The sequence below is a fragment of the Gymnogyps californianus genome, chromosome 16, assembly GCF_018139145.2.
Source record: "Gymnogyps californianus isolate 813 chromosome 16, ASM1813914v2, whole genome shotgun sequence".
Lineage (NCBI taxonomy): Eukaryota > Metazoa > Chordata > Aves > Accipitriformes > Cathartidae > Gymnogyps > Gymnogyps californianus.
The window spans coordinates 4,600,523-4,617,003 of NC_059486.1; the positions used below are offsets into that span (position 1 = coordinate 4,600,523).

Here is a 16,481-nt window from a genome sequence, read left to right on the forward strand (position 1 = left end):
GGGCTGCGCCGCGAGGGGGCGCTGCCCTCGCGGCTCGCGCGTGCGCTGTTTCCCCGCTCCTCGCGCTCCCCTGAGGCGACGGGAGGCGGGCATGGCGGCGTTGGCGTTCCTGGCCCGAGGTGGCGGGGCGCCCAGGGGTGAGGGCGCCGGGCTCGGCCTCGCTCCGCCGCGGCTGCTCGGGGGGCTGCGGGGCACGCCAGGGGCGTTGGAAGGGGACGCGGCCTGCGCGGAAGGCGGCCCCCCGGTGCCCTTCAGGGCCTGAGGAGGGTTCCCTCAGCTGCGGCGGGGCGGTGCCGTCCTTCAGCTGAGCCCCCGGCCCGCTGTGCCCCGGCTGCGGTCCCGGACCTCGCGGCCCCGGTGCCGGGGGAAAAGTGTCCCTGCGGGGAGGCCGCCAGCCGCGTTGCATGAGTCCTGCCTGGTGCCGGGCCCTCCTGGGTCGGTTTCAACCCCCTCCCCCGGGCGTGAAGGTAAACAGCGGCGCTTAATTCCTTTCCTTCCTCCTTCCTTTCAGCACTGGCCTTTGGGTGCCTCCGCCGACTGCACACGGTGTACCAGACAGCGGAGCTGCCAGAAACCCACCAGATGCTGCGTCAGACGTGCCGGGACTTCGCAGAAAAGGAGCTGATGCCTCTCGCAGCTCAGCTGGATAAGGAGCACCGCTTCCCGGCCGAGCAGGTGCGTGCTGCTCCCGCGGGGAGGTGGGCAGGAGGGACGCGGAGTGGCTTCCCTCTGCTGCTGGGGCAGGACCACCTGGGCCTGAAGCAAAATGTACATTAAGCTCTGGCTTAGTAGAAAATTGAAGTTTAGACCAACTTGTGGGAGAGTTCTTTGAGTGTGGAGGTTGTAATGCCCACAGGACATTTTGAGCTCTTGTGTTTTTCTGTGTCTGGCTTTAGTACCATTGAATTTTCAGTTCTCTTACTGACTTACCTGTGGGCTGTAATACAACTGACTTAGAAAATTAATGAAATACTTTTATAGACTGCACATAACCATAAAAATGGTTTATAGTGAGGAAGCGTAGATGACTTGAGTGCATTTCAGATGGTGAAAAGAAGTGATCAGGAGATACGAGATGCATGTTGGTCATCCTCTGGGCTGTGAAGAAATTGAGATTCCAGTCAAACCTGTGATTTCTATTGTGGAAAGCAGTACAGACATAGCAGTGCATTCTGTGCCGTGTTGAGCAGACTAACTCACCTGTTTCATTGCAATGAAATACTAAGCTCCAGAAAAATGTATACTGTTATGTTAGCCAAAAGGCTCCAAGCAAGCACAGTCAGAGGCATGCGAGTTTTGTCATATGCCCCTCTTTCTATTAAGGAGTAAGGAATATAGCCAGGAAAGTCATACTCACTCTAAGGAGGAAAATATTTTCCTCTTTACTTCACTGTTCTTATCTGAGAATTTTACATTTGATTTTTGAGTCTTTTCACTTGAATGTGTAGGGGAAAATTCAAAATGTAAACAGTGTTTATTAAGATAAAGCAACATAGAACTAGTTACTGTCTTTTGTTCATCCTCTGGATTTGATGTGAAGGACTAGTGTTTTGGATGCCCATACAGGAGGGAAAATATTTGTTTAAAAATTCCTCTTGGTTCCTCTTAAAGCAAGCAGAGGCTGGTAACATGCTTATTTCTGCAACACCGACATCTTAAATATAAAAACAGAGAAAAGGTTGTTTTTTCTCTTGTATGTTGCCAAATGTTAACAAGAGACCTAGAGTGAGACAGTTGGTGCTCTGAAGAGCTTACGGTTAAGAAGGCAGAGGTCCAGCTGAGGAACTTGGGGTGCAATAATTTGGAACGTAACCAGCAATTAAATTATTTGGGAAGCAAGACTTGGCTTTAATGGGAATGAAAAATCATCTGCTTGCAAACTGTTCTGTGGGTCATTCATTCTGTAAAATTCTTTCCTTGTGCAGTCCTAGGCTGAAGCTCAGCAGACTCAAAGGTAAAGTTCTAATGATTTTTATCAGCTAGATTTCCCATTGAGAGCTTCCTACTGACAGGGGACGTGCAAGGGGAAAAGGTCTGGTGGGAGGCCGAGGAAATGCTGGTGGGGTTGTATCTCCCTGTTTCACCTTCAAAAGGCTCCCTCCTTCCCGGTACTGAAGAGAGCTCTTTAAATAAGCAAGAGCCTCGTCTTAGGCAGCAGTGACTGTGTACAGCTCTTGTCGAAGTCATCGGGACCTGGGGACACCTAGCAGTTTGTACAGCCAGACTCCCATTTCACCAGGAGCTGTGCACATCTTTTCGTCTGTGTGTAGCCCTGCTATGACCTGTCTTTATCTCCATGTGTCTGCGTGTATTTGCTGGGACACTGGTGGTGCAGAGGATCTTACTTCTCCGTTCCCTACATGCAGGTGAAGAAGATGGGTGGCTTAGGGCTGCTGGCTATGGATGTGCCAGAGGAGTACAAAGGAGCAGGCCTCGACTACCTGGCCTATTCCATTGCCGTGGAGGAGATCAGCAGGGGCTGCGCGTCCACGGGTGTCATTATCAGCGTCAATAACGTAAGTGTCTCAGGTTGTGTGCGAGGGGCAGGTGTGGAACCGAGGCTGGCATTGGGGGGGTTATTGGTGAGGGGTGTATGGGAGAAACGGCATCTGTTCCTGTGGTGGGCTCTGGTGTGTTGGAGAGCACTTAGACATTAGGGAGTTACTGGATTGCTTGTACCTTCAGGAGGCACTAACTCAACTCTCAATTCTTAAAGTCTCTGTATTTAGGGCCAATACTCAAGTTTGGCTCTGAAGAACAGAAGCACAAGTGGATTGCTCCCTTCACCGGTGGAGAGAAAATCGGATGTTTTGCCCTTAGTGAACCAGGTGATGTGACTGTTACCGTTCCTGTTGCAAAGAATGGAGGGTAGCTTCTTTCCTTATTCAGGTTTAGGATGGACTTTAGGTCTGTGAAATTGTAGCAGTTTGTAGAAAGGTGGTTTATAGCAATTCTGTGTAAATGAAGTCTCAGTGTCCAAGGTATTAACTGCCATCCCCATGGTCCATGCTGAAAATTTTCATCCCCTCTGTGTGAGCAGAGCTCTGGAGAGGGACACGTCTTAGGCACATAGGCCTTTCCCCTTCCTGTTTGGGCCCTGTGGGAGGGACAGTGGTGACACGACTGCAGTTACAAGAGGTGCCATGAGAGGGGGTGCGGGCGGGGGGTGGGTTTGCGCCCTAGGCTGCCACTGATTGCCCGAGTTTTGTTTGCTGGTGCCTTGCTCAGGAAATGGCAGTGACGCGGGTGCGGCATCCACGGTGGCACGCCTGGATGGTGATGAGTGGGTTCTGAATGGCACCAAGGCCTGGATCACCAACGCCTGGGATGCCTCCGCCACCGTGGTGTTTGCTACTACGGATAAATCCCTGAAGCACAAGGTGCGTTCATTTGAGTCAGTCAGGAAAAAGGGGCGGGAGTAAAGGAGTTGTGCAGGAGAAGCACTTTGAAAAGGCTCCCGGGACTCTATTTAGAGCCATGCAGGCATTGAGCAGAGGGGCTGATGTGTGCTGGCTTTGTTCTGTCTCAGCTCTCCCCTCCCTTCTTCTGGTTACCTAGACATCTGGCTTCTATGAAAAATGTTTGGAGGAAGCCTGTTGACAGCCAGGTAAGTTGGCACCATTCCTAAGAGTTTGGGTCTTGTTGCAGGGCATTAGCGCGTTCCTGGTTCCCATGCCAACTGCTGGGCTGTCACTGGGGAAGAAAGAAGACAAGCTGGGAATCCGAGCCTCTTCCACTGCCAACCTGATATTTGAGGACTGTCGGATACCCAAGGCCAACCTACTGGGGCAGCTGGGAATGGGCTTCAAAATCGCCATGGTAAGAGATGGATCGGGGTGCAGCTGTGGTTGTGTAAAGCCGTAGTTTCCAAGCTTACCATTTTCAAAACCATTTCCAGACTTACGATCACTTTGGTGAGAACCGCTAGCATAAGCTGTTCTGTGTGACATTAAGCAGTTGACCCCTCTGGCCAATGTGGGAGAAATCATTCATAGAGCTTGATGAATCATTAATTTACCATAGATCCTTGACAGCACTTTTATTGTAGACTCAATGTGGTGGTTCTCAGATGAAGGAATGCTGATGCTGCTGAGGTGGTGTGTCAGCAGGGGTGGTGTATTTTAATTTTTCTCCTTTCCCAACTCTCTATTCCTCCAGTTTGTACCCATAGATAAAGGGAAAACATGGCATTTTCCCTAAATATGGTGGTGGAGGAAAGCTGTCCTGGAGGCCCAGGACAACTTCTGGATAGTCTCTAAAGGTGGATGAAATCTGAGTTATGGCATGTGTGTGACTTTTGAGGAGCCAGGCAGCTCCAGAACAGTGCATTCCCTGCAGTGACACACTACCCCTTGGAAGTGTTCATTGTTCTCTCTGTAGGGGCAAAACACCATTTGTTGGCCTGGCTTTTTGAAAAAGGCTGAGCTCCCTGGAGAACTGCCCATTCCATTATGTCCAAAACTAAAAGAACCTGCCAGTCACCAAACATTTTTTTTTTAAGACACTCAGCCCAGGGCTGAGAAGATGAAGCCTTTTCTCACTGTGCTGTAAATTCTTCCTGTGCATAGTGAGGCAGGGAAGCAGTTAAAAGCCTAATGGGCAGGTGTTTGAGGTAAGCCAGGTTATTGACTCAATTCACTAGTCATTTTGAAAAATGCTTGCTTCAGTGTGTGTACTAATGATGAGGGGAAAGAGGAAAACTGACCAGATTTCTTTTTTTTTTTTTTTTTTTCAGTTGAAGTAAAATGAGCTGCAGTGTGAGCCAGGGGTCTAGCTGAAGGGTTCTTTTCAGCCCCTTCCAGAGCAGATGATCCTCATTGTGCTGTTTCCCTTATTTTGCACCCCCCACCCTTTTTTTTTTCCCCCAGTAATAAGAAGCAATACCTCTCCTTTCTGCTTTCCTCCTTGTACCCCTGGCTTCTCTCTGCAGTGCCCATTACATTTTATAGCTCTCTATTCCTGCATAACTGGGAATATTCTGAATCAAGGAGGTCTCTGACAAGAGGATACTAAGGCTACAGCAGCTTCCCAGCAAGATCAGAAATGTGAGCGTACTATTTTTGATCAAGTATGACTTAACAAACATACATTTTGTGTCTTTCTCAGCAAACTCTGGATGCAGGAAGGATTGGTATTGCCTCACAGGCTCTTGGAATAGCACAGGCAGCTCTGGACTGTGCTGTGGATTATGCTGAAAAGAGAATGGCCTTTGGGTCACCCATCACAAAGCTACAGGCAGTGCAGGTACGAGCTAGGCGTATGGGGCAGTTCCAAACATTGCTGGTGCTGGTGGAAAGTTCATGTGGGCTCTCAGGCGTGGCTTCAGGCACGCAGTGCACTTTGCACTGTCTGGGCTAAACGGTAATAATTTCTGTTTTCAAACACCATTAAAAACAGTTGATTGTTGGGATGGAAGCGCTCCTTTTCTAGCAATACTGGCCGCAGGGGTGGGAGACTTCTGCTGTATGTTCTTGTGCGGGCAGAGGCCGCCACCTGGAACAAAGGCAGTGTTTGTCGTTGCAGTTTAAGCTAGCAGATATGGCTGTGGCGTTGGAGGGTGCGCGCTTGCTGACCTGGAGAGCCGCTATGCTGAAAGACAATGGGAAGCCCTTCACAAAGGTATTTCCAACCTTGCATTTTCTAGCAGTGACAGTGCGGGGCACAGGCTCAAGGCAAGAAAACTGCAGTACGTACAGCACTGCTGCATTCAGTGCTTGCCCAGCCAGCGCTGTTGGTGTTTAACCCACCAGCAGATATGTCAATCTCTGCTGTCAATCCTCAGGCAGCTGCTGAGCTGAGTCCTGGTTTTAGCCAAGGGGAGAAGGGTGGCTGCTGTCAGCTGGCATCAGTAATCAGGCCCGCCTCGCTGCACAGCTGGTCTGTGAGCGTTCCAGCTCCCTATGCAAGTGAGGTGTTCCTTTTTGTGATAGCTGCACCCTCAGTGATGTTTTCCTTCCCCAAAGGAAGCGGCGATGGCCAAACTGGCTGCATCAGAAGCTGCAACAGCCATTGCTCATCAGGTAACTACTTCAATTGATGTCTCTGATATACAGCATGCTGAAAGGGAGTTTGTGTTGTTGCACAAGTGCTTGGGGAAGGTGGGGTGGAATTTACTAGATGTTTGGGTTTTTTTAAACAAACCAACCCAGATGGCTGAAGCTGGTTAGCACAGCCATCTTCCTGGTTTGTGAGGGCTGCACAGGGATTCATGCTGGCCTGTGGCAGCTGTATTATTGAAGTCTTCTTGTGCCTACTGCTGTCCAGGGCAGTGTCAAAGTTTTGAGCAGGATCAGCGATGCGGGAGAGAGCATGGGTGCACCAGTCAGGACTACTAGTAAGTTTGCAACATAGTGAGCAAATGGAGCAGGACTTTTGGTGTCTGCATTTATTTTCCCCTGTCCTTAATAAAAGTGTCTGAGCTGAACATGGATCACTAACAAATACCTCTGAAGTGATTTGTTCTCTCTCTGGGACATCAGTATTGCTCGTACCCAGCTCAAATCCTGTTTACTCCTCTGATTGCAAATAGGCTGCAGTCATCCCCATGTGTTCCCCCCCCAGTTATGCTTGCAGTGGGTTTAGCTTCTTTTAAGCTAAGGGTTGTGTTCTGTAGAAAACAAATTCCTTGACCCTGCTTCCTTTCTAACCTGCTACCTTTGTTTCAGGCCATCCAGATCTTGGGCGGGATGGGCTACGTGACGGAGATGCCAGCAGAACGCCATTACCGTGACGCTCGTATCACTGAGATCTATGAGGGGACCAGTGAGATCCAAAGACTGGTGATAGCAGGTCAATTGCTGAAGGCCTACCGTAGCTGAAGCAGCCGACTAGAGCAAGACACTGCCCCAAAGTGCCTTGTAACGGTGCACAACAGTGATCGAGTCTTGGCCCTCTTGAACGAGGCTAATGATGGAAGTTTTCCTCACCAATGAGTAACTGACCCTCTTGTTAAAATGTGCTGATTCTTCTTTGGACAAAGTATGGTGCATGGAAGGCCGCATCGAGATCTGTAAGTGATGGCTGTGCGTGCAGGAGGGAGGAGGCAACCTGTCCTTGTAGGGGAGCATAGGTCTTTTCCTAAACTGGAGCGTTGTTTTGGTTTGGTAGCAGCAAAATGACTGCTGTTCAGTAAAGTCAGCAGCTCTCCTTGTGCGCTTCCCAGCCGCTGCCTGTTCTGCAAAAACTTGTCACTATGTGGTACTGGATAACCAGCGCCAAAGTTAGAGGCACTGAGAGACGTGACCCCTGTGCCAGGCTGCAGGTTACACTGCCTCTTCTGCTCAGACTGGAATGAATTCCAGGTGTGGGATGCAGCTATGTGTGAGCTCCTAACTGGATACAGGCTGTGCTGAGGTAGTCGTTGCAGCAGTGCACTTTTCCCCAGTTTCAGCAGGAGAGGAGCCAGACGGGAGGACACAGGTACTATATACACACCAAGGGCTCTTCGTACAGGCTGTGGTTGCTGTCTGTGTAGATATAAAAACACAGATCAGAAACCCCGCCTCGATCTTGGCCAGCAGCGCCCAGCAGCCTGCTCACTCAGCCACTTACAGATGTAGGTGTAAAAGCAAAGGACAGAAAAGCTGCAATCCCCGAGACTGATTTAAAAAAAAAAAACAAAACAAAACCACAAAAAAACTCTGCTCCCCAAGCTGCTTTTACTATACCAACAACTGCCCAACAGGAAAGAAAGTGCATGAAGTGGCAGTAGCAGCCTTTAATCTCTACATGTTTTGGGCAACAAGGAGGAAATGAACAGATGACACAGAAAACCTTACCAGGAAGCTTTAGCAGTAGCACATATCCTCAATGAGTTATCTTTGGCAAGAAATTAACTTTTAGAAGTTTCAACAGCCAAAAGAAAAGCTCTAAACTCAGGAAAAGATGGAGAGTATTAAGACTACAGCCTGTATGGTCCGCCTCCTTGTCCAAACGACGAGTACACTAGAGGTAAATGGTTATTTTCCTGTGGTGCCATTTATTTAGATTTGTGTGGAGACAAAACCAGCAGGATTCTATTACACCTGAGAGAGCAGAGAAGACCAATAAAACCTGATTTTAAAGGACCACCAGTCCCCACTTTTTTTTTATGCAAATGTGAATTCATTTAGAATATTTTCTTCCAGTCACAAGACACAGGAGCATAAACCACTAGGGCCTGCACTCACCAGTTAGCTAACACTCTGAGGTGCAGTGGGTGTTCGCTAGTGCAGACGTCCCAGCAATATAAATAATCCCTCTGCATGTCGCTAGAGAGCAACTGCACGTTGGGGCAAACTCTTCAAGTCTTGAACTTCTTGCTCTCACAAACCTAAGGATTAACAGAAACAGAGCCAGGCAGTGCATTCAACAGGGGTATTCCTACTGGAAGACCATTCTAATGACTCTGAATGTGTTGTAAATTATGGAGAGCTAGGCATGAGAGACACTTTCTAGCTTGATTTCAGCCCGTATCACGGCTTTGATGATTGCTGAAGGTTCATTTCTGTGATTGTGTGGGAGGAAGAAGTGATACTATTTTACACTTATTTCTCCTTGCAGCCACTCAGAACAGGAGCTGTAGGGCTGCTTGCTGCAAGGAGGTGCGGAGTTGAGGAGTTCAGGAATGCAGAGTTACTGTTCAGTGCTCATCTTCACTGACCTCGTGTGCTGAGGGCCAGCTGAATCCCTAGTGACCCAGAGCAGTCAGTCACACTTAGGCCATGCCTGCTGCACTGTTTGCCCTCTCTTCATCTAGCTGCTTTTCTTAGATCTGCTTTACCATACCGTCAGCACTTTCCGACTGCTCCTCTTCAACATCACGCCTCCTTCATTTACCAACTCTAAACGACTGCAGCTTCTCTTCTCCAGAGCAGAGAGAAATTGCCCCTGTACAAGCACCATGGCTGACCTAAGGGGGAGAATAGCAATGAACACCTCAGCTGACAGAGAACACACCTGAAGAACCTACAAACGAGATGTACCAAAGCCCTTGTGGACCTTCTGCAGAGAATATGGGGGGCAGCATCAAGTAATTGACTGCTCTTGGGGGAGCCCAGCTGCTGTGCCTGTGACCCAGAGCCTGCTTTTGGGAACGCCTGGATCATGCACCGCGTGCCTCCTTAACAAGCTTCTTGCTAGCTCTGACATCAGTACAACAGCTGACCTGGCTAACAACTGCATACTTGATGCTAACTTGCTGAGTGCTGCACCTCTGCCATACTCTGTATCAAGTTACACTGCACATAATCAAATTACAAAAAGGGTGGAGCTGGTCAAAATCACTGGTCTAGGTACTACAAAATGCCAGTCAGGTTCCTGAGCCTAGGAACATCTTAAGGTACTCTGTTAGAGTTCCCTTTTGTTATACCTAAAAACGTGCTTTAAGGGTGCAAAGGTTCTCAAACAAAAGCTTTCCAATACCGTCTCTGCTGCACAGGTCTTGAGAGGGATTTTCAACCTGTCACACAGCACTGTTCACAGCAGTGTTTTCAGGTAAACAGCACGGTTGTGCACAAAGCCTGCCCCAGAGCAAAGAGCTGGCTTTTCTCAGAGCAAGATACTAAGAAAGAGCTCACTCCTCACTGCTGCTAGCTGAGAGAATTCTGGCTGTAATGCATGTGCATCTGCTCCTCAGGGCTGTTACAGAAGAGAGCTGCTGAAAGTGCAAAACACAAACAAGTTTTGCAGCATTAAATAGGGAGCTCTTACCGAGCGCCACCCCCAGACAGCACTAACCTGGCTAGGCATGGGAAGGGCCAGGCTTTCCTTTGAGAAAAGGGTCTAGTTACAGGTGAAGCCAGAAGTTTTAATCAATTTACAAACTCCGCCAACATTGCAGAGTTAGGGCACTGAGATGGGAAAATCAGGTCGTACACAAATTAGAAAGAGGTGGGGAAGGAGGTAAGCCACAGCTACACTTTTCAAGGATATTGTGGTTTTTGCCCCACAGTGCTCTCAGCATACATGAAACTGATTACGAGGCAGACTACTGGTAATGAAGCAGGGGGAGCCCTAACTAGAATCCTTTCTTAGGAAACACAGTTACAGTAATGAGGAGTTACCCCCACCCCGTGTTAGATTTGATATATTTTATATCATATGTAAAGCTCACAGTCCCTTCATGTGAGTTCCCAACAGACTAAAGGACGGGACGAGCTCTTCTGGGCTGTCACAATTAAGTACACACAGGTGAGAAATGCTTAACTCTTCCTGGAGCACAGAGACCTGAGCCACATCCTTCTTGGCCCATCCCCCACCAAGAATGAGGAGCTGCCTGGCCTCTGGATCCCCTTCGGAAGCACCTACCTTCCTCGGAGCACAGCACATTCCTCACCTCTCAATTTCACAGAATTTAAAAAAAAAAAAAACAACCCCGAAGCGCCATTTCAGCCTTCCAAGTATAAGCAGTGTATAAAATGTTTTACAGGACTTAGCTGAAATTGCTGTAGTATTGCTTTCACATCAGAATAGTCTCCTCTACTAGTCTTTTCTGACAGTGTTATCTATAAGAAAAAATAGGACAAATTATTTTGATTTTAAATTAAAATTTTGCTTTGACTAAGTTGAGAGCCCTCACTATACACACAGAGCTGGCAACAGCAACACATTCAGGTTACGTTGGGGATCTTGGAAAGCACGAAAAATACCAAATTTGAAAGACATCCTGAAGTAAAAAAGCAAAGTACCTATAAGAATAACAGGAAGAAAAAATGGAATAGAGATAAGAAAACATGACAGTGTTGTAACTTCAATGAAAAATGCAGTTTACTACTGTTTAGCTAAAAATTAATTTAAAATTCCACTCACTGCTTGTATAAAAAGCAAAATACTTGGGAGCCTTCCCTCCACTTCCCCCTCCAAGGAGGTCAATGCTAAGCTGGGGAAGCCGCCCAGCCGTCAGTATGTATTTCCTAATTGCCTCAATGACTTCTTCTCCTTCTCCCACAGAACATACCATACTTCCACGCTCAAGGCAGGAAACATTCATCTCAGCAAAAGGCTTCTGAATGTCACACGATTGAAACTGCGGCGCTGGCCACCCTGGTGTGCTCCTGAGCCTCTGCAGGCAGCGCAGTACGGCCTTGCAGCCGGGCTGGGCACAGACTTGACAACTTCCCGGGTTGCTCCCAACAGGCCAATACAGACATAGAATGACCAGCTTGCATTTCTAGTACACTTTACCCATACTGGCTGGCCAGACAACCCCAGGTCATTTCTGAACTCATCACATTTGCAAGATTAAGCGTCACCTTAGGGAAGTTTCAAAATACAAACAGTAAAATTTCTAAGCTGACTATTCCCAAAGACACGGACAACTGACTCCCAGAACTGTTAACAGGTTTGTACATTACAATTCTGGTCCCAGTCCTGACAACTTTGCTATAAACACGCTCTAGTCTATCACTTTTTTGCCAGTATCCTTTTACCTTCCTACAAGGTGTCTTATGTTGGTCAAACAATTATTAAAATATTTTTTTCTGACAGCTTTTCAGAAAAAAGGGCAGGTGGTTTGGCAACCTCACTGCAGGACTTTGTGTCAAGTAGCTTATTAAGGAGTTCAACAAAACGTTAAACCAAGAAGGCATGAACAGCCGTACCAGACCCAACAGGGACAGGGAACCCTAGGCCATACGTGGCCTCCGGAAAGCCAAAGGACCCAAAGCAGCTTGTACAGTTTTATCCTCAAGCTGAGGAGACGCGTAGTCAGCCAGGCTGAAGAAACAAAGCCAAAAGGTGCATCTGCGCAGAGAGGGCCCAGCAGCTGAGTAGCAAGGTAGGAATCTGTTTCTAATCCCCCCGAATGCTGAGGTGGTTTTAGATGGGAGAGCTGTGGGACAAAGTTTTACAGCTTTAAATTACTCGAAAAACCCAGGAGAATGCTTTCGCCTCTGCAAGTGTAATAGCTTTGTATTTACAACAGTTATGCTTCAGTTAACCTCTGCAAAGCACTAAAATCCTTTTCCCACAGGTGGCAGCTGCTGTTCCACACTTTTCAGTCCAGTTTTTGCTCACCTGGCAGGTGCGAGCTTCCGCTGGGGAAGCCGGGCGGTCAGCTCAGTGCAGCAGGCGCTACCTGTGGGTTCAGAAACAAAGTGTTGCAGTTACAGCTCAGTCTCTTACCTTGGTGCAAGTCAGAAGGTCGCAGTGTGCAGGAGGGCAATACAGCTTAAAAAGGAAGGGCAAGATTTTTCTGGAAAGCTAAATTAATTCTCATTAAGCATTTGTCAATTAGCACTTCTAGAACTTTTTCCAGACTGCTTTTTAAATGTAGAAGATCATTCATAGGCCCGCTTTCCTGGCAGGGACTAAAACATGCCACTTGCAAAACAGAAAAAGACCTTTTATTTTAATTCCAAAGGCGGGAGGGAACTCCCGTGAAGCTGAAAGCACCCAAGATCTGCATTGCTATCAGGTGGGTGGAAGGGCTGGGAAGATCAAGCACTAGCAAACTGGATCTAAAGATGTTATTCCACTGCTTCGAACCTCTGGGGGAAAAAACACCAAAACAAGTGTCTTTTTTCTTTCTCTGAATATCCTCATCAGTATTTTATTCACCTTAAGTTTGAGGTGTGTAGCTGAAAACTGATGCCTTTCTTTTGTCCCAAGCTGACTGCAAGTCTGGGACGTAACACCTGCTCTGAACAGGAAAAGCAGACTTTTAATTAAAAACTATTTACTTCATTAAAAAGTGACAGTTACCTGACGATGAGCATTGCAGGCACATGCTAGAGGAAATGCTATCAACTAAGTGAAAGAGATGAACTAGGGGAAAAAAAAATTAATAAAATAGATACAGTCACAACATCCCCCGCCACACCCGCCCACCCACACTTGCTAAATCTGAGAGCCCCCCGCCCCCCCAAAGGGCTGTGCCGCTTCTTACTGTTTCTTCAGATGTTTCACCTGTCTCAGCGATCTCTTACAGCCAGCGCAGAGGCCATCGGCCCCTCTGCCTGCGAGCAGCAGCAGACTCGCCTGAGAACAGAGGAAGACATTAATTAATGACAGTACACACAGGTGGCTGGACAAAATTTTCTACAATATGCTCTTCTTGTAACATCTGACAGAGCAGAAAGGATCGGACTTTTCACCGAAGCTTCCTTACCTGTTGTAACGAAACTGTACCCCAAAGTAATGTCACTGTTCAGTCAGGTTCATTCTTAAACATTCCTGTTTTCCTTCCAGTCAACTAACAGTTATCAGCATCTATCAAACTAACAAGAGCTATGAGCTTTTGGGAGAGTTCCCCAAACCCAATTTGGCAAAGTATTTTAAAGGAAAAAAGTTCTAGTTACCTCAGAGAAGCCTTTCAGTCAATAAAATAACAGAACCGGAACTGCTGGTTTAAAAAAAAAAAAATAAAAAAATTCCACATTTTAACAGGCTACAGGTACAAAGCAGTGAACACACAAACTCCAACCAGTCACAACAGTAAAGGACAGTTTTCTTTTTCTTTTTTCCTTTTTTTTTTTTTTTTCTTTAAGGGGCAGGGGCATGGAAAAAATACAGCACACTAATGAAACAAAATGCAAAAAATACAAAAAAATAGAAAATAGAAAAAATGTATTTACAAGTGATACATTACTATGATCAGAAAGCACAAAGACAATTGCTGCTATAATACATGCACTGGGTCAAGAAGGAACTACTAAAAACCTGCAAGGGAGCTGTTTGTAAAAAAAAGAAAATGAAAAAAAAAAGAAAAAAAAGAAAAAGAAAAAAAGACACCCCCACCCCCTCCCCCCTCAAACGAACAGGGCTGGGTTTGAACTTTTTTCTTCCCTAGTTTGCTACATTGATCAAAATCAAATATCCCCTAAAGTCCATGAGTACAATCAGTACAAATACTACACTTGTTTTTTAAACTGCAGGTTCAGTTGTAGGAGGGGGGAAAAAAAACAGCAGCTCATTGTAGATCCATATACAAGAAAGCCATAGTAAACTGCTCTACATGCTAAAAATTACAGCAAGCCCCTGTCTGCTACATAGCATGATCTTAGCAGGTTTTCCTTTTTGTTTATTCATATATATATCTATATGTGTGTATATATATATGTATAAAAATCGTGCCCTTTTTCACTGCAACATGACATCTGGGTGGAAATATAACTTGTTACAACAAATTTTTATATGTATACTGCAAGAAGTCACTCAATGTCTGTGGATTTAATAAGTAACCTCACACCACAGGAAATATTTAATAAATCAAAAAAACCCAATATTGTGACAGAAGACCTTCTGTCTCAGTTCTTTTCAAAACCGAAGTCCAGCAGGAAACTGGTCCCAATGTCCACGAGGGGTTCTCTGAAGAAGCTTCAGTTTGCTTAACTTTTTTTCTTTTAGTGTTCACAAGTTTTTGAACGACTTCAAGCCGTTTTCAGTTTCAAGTCTGTCTCCTCCTCTCTCACAAAGGTAATAGTCTGGTGCTAATCCATCCGAGTGAGGAAAAGAGGAAGGTGGCTGCAGTTGCACAAAGGGTCCCCAATTCCACATCTGCAGGGAGATACGGAGTCACACGGAGCTCCAGGATCTTAGATTTTTTTCCTTTTCCTCCTTTTAATACAAAGTCCTTTCATCCAAGTCCCATAATTGGTACCTTCCCAAGTACCAGCCAGTCCAGCTTCAGGAGATGACAAAGCCACAAGTTAAAGTGAAAAGGACCAAGGCAGAAGTTCAGGTCACTTTCTATGTGTTCCATCATACTTCCAGGAAACGGGAGCTGCTGGACTTGGAGTGGAAAGGCTCAGACCACATGCGACGTAGATCGCCCTAGGCAGGAAAACAGCAGAAGGACCATGCCCTCAGAAACTTTAAAGTCCACTTAGAATTCAGATTTTAAAATGCATATATAATTGCAAGCATGTCTTAAAGCAAATCTATTCTTCACCTGTTTTGCAAATTACAATAAAGACAGTAAAAAATAAATCCTTTCCCTGTCAGGCCAGAACGTCTTATTTTGGTGGCAGATCTACCCAAAATGGGTTTCTGATGGGAAGGAAATACTAATGCAGGTGGAAAATTCTGCCCTTTCTTAGGCTCTGCTCTGCAGAGTGCTAGATACATGTTTCAGCAACAGCCCTGTAACAGGAAAGGCTACATTTTAAAATTTCAGTTCAGAACAGGTGACTGGAAAGAGGTAAACAAGGATCTGCCTCTCCAATCTCTGTTCAACCTTTGTGCATGCATTCCTTCATGACCAGCTGGGCGAGGACAAACTTATTTAATTAAAACAGCATTTAATACTTCAGAATTTAGTTAGTTTATAATTACTGGTACTTTATGTACATAAATTATCTTCTATTTCATGAACTCATCTCTCAGTTACTCAGTCCTGCAAAACGAAGATTCACTCCGACAGCAGTGGTACCTTAGTTCTGGGCCAGGGCTGTTAAGGACACGCGTCATCCTCATGGGAACTGCTGCCCAGGGCAAGAACACTGAACCCGCTTCCAGCTGACCCCCAGAGCTTCCTGCTGCAAATATATAATCCTGTCTTACCTTTAAATAGGCCATGGTGAGGAGCGGCAATAAAGTAAATGGTACCAAATAGAGTAGGGCAGGCTGGGCTGCCCGGTGAATACGAGAAGCTACTGTTGCAGTTAATAGACCTGTAAAAGAAAAAAGCGACTGTAAATATCTTTAGGTTGCATATGGATGTTCTCATCATTTCATCCACACGTGGCTCCCTTCCCCACCATTTTAAGAGACAGGCTGTGGAAACGTTACTTATCTGTGCTTCGCTTTCCCTGAATACAAATGAAACAGACAAAACCGTGAAAAATTATTCTATTTTAATATTAGGCTGTGTTGAGCCACTTGCTCCAGTTCTGAATCTCAAAGACTAAGCTAAGAATAACTCAAACAAAACGCAACAAAAGGCGAAGGGGAGGAAGTTGAATGCACCACACTGAAGTACCTCTTGAGACTGTCAGTCTGAGGCCCCTAGCCTGAGAAACGGGGAGCTGAGAGGAAGGATTGTACACACCAGGAGTGATTTTCCTGGATACTTGCCGAAAGGGAATGTAGGGGGAAAGACGAGGTGGGGGGAGGAGGAAGGCTACTGGTAGGAAATGAGCTTTCTTTTCATCCTCAGAAGGACTGCAGGAGGTCAGGATATGCACACACATGTCCTGACCTTAGGGAAAAATCTATTTTATGTTAGGGAGGAGAGGGATGGCTACATCAAATTACAAACAGCATTCCAGTTGTGACTATTTACGATTTTCTGTATGTACTAAAATGGCACAGGATCATAAGCATTAACAGTAGAATACAAAAATGCAGGAATTATCTAGATGAATTACCTAGATGTACTCTTGCACAGCACAGTCCATCTAGAAACTCCCATATTTTTCCCATGACCCAGGTATGAGCTATGACACCTTCTATGCTAGTAAAGCGAAGTATAAAAAGTTGCTAACAAAAATAGACTGATAATCTCTTTCATCCTCTAAATAAAATACCCCCCCCCCCAAAATCTTAAAAAGAAGACTGTAGAA

The 16,481-nt window shown here is 46.2% G+C and overlaps 2 protein-coding genes across 2 annotated transcripts in view; one reads left to right on the forward strand and one right to left on the reverse strand.

The window, feature by feature from the left end:
• Positions 1–91: 91 nt before the first annotated feature.
• On the forward strand, positions 92–8,517 carry ACADS (acyl-CoA dehydrogenase short chain). The gene is made up of 10 exons (XM_050906784.1): positions 92–137; positions 512–675; positions 2,367–2,516; positions 2,717–2,828; positions 3,229–3,380; positions 3,649–3,819; positions 5,107–5,244; positions 5,524–5,619; positions 5,964–6,020; positions 6,666–8,517. The coding sequence occupies exons 1-10, from the start codon at positions 92–94 to the stop codon at positions 6,816–6,818; spliced, it is 1,239 nt and encodes a 412-aa protein (XP_050762741.1). The 3' UTR covers positions 6,819–8,517.
• Positions 8,518–13,721: 5,204 nt separating this feature from the next.
• Positions 13,722–16,481, reverse strand: part of SPPL3 (signal peptide peptidase like 3) — a 60,557-nt gene continuing 57,797 nt past the window's right edge. The window contains exons 10-11 of the mRNA XM_050906920.1: positions 15,481–15,590; positions 13,722–14,751 (exon numbers count right to left, since the gene is read on the reverse strand). Coding sequence (XP_050762877.1) covers positions 14,680–14,751; positions 15,481–15,590 — 182 coding nt within the window. The 3' untranslated portion in view covers positions 13,722–14,679. The remainder of the gene's footprint in view (positions 14,752–15,480; positions 15,591–16,481) is intronic.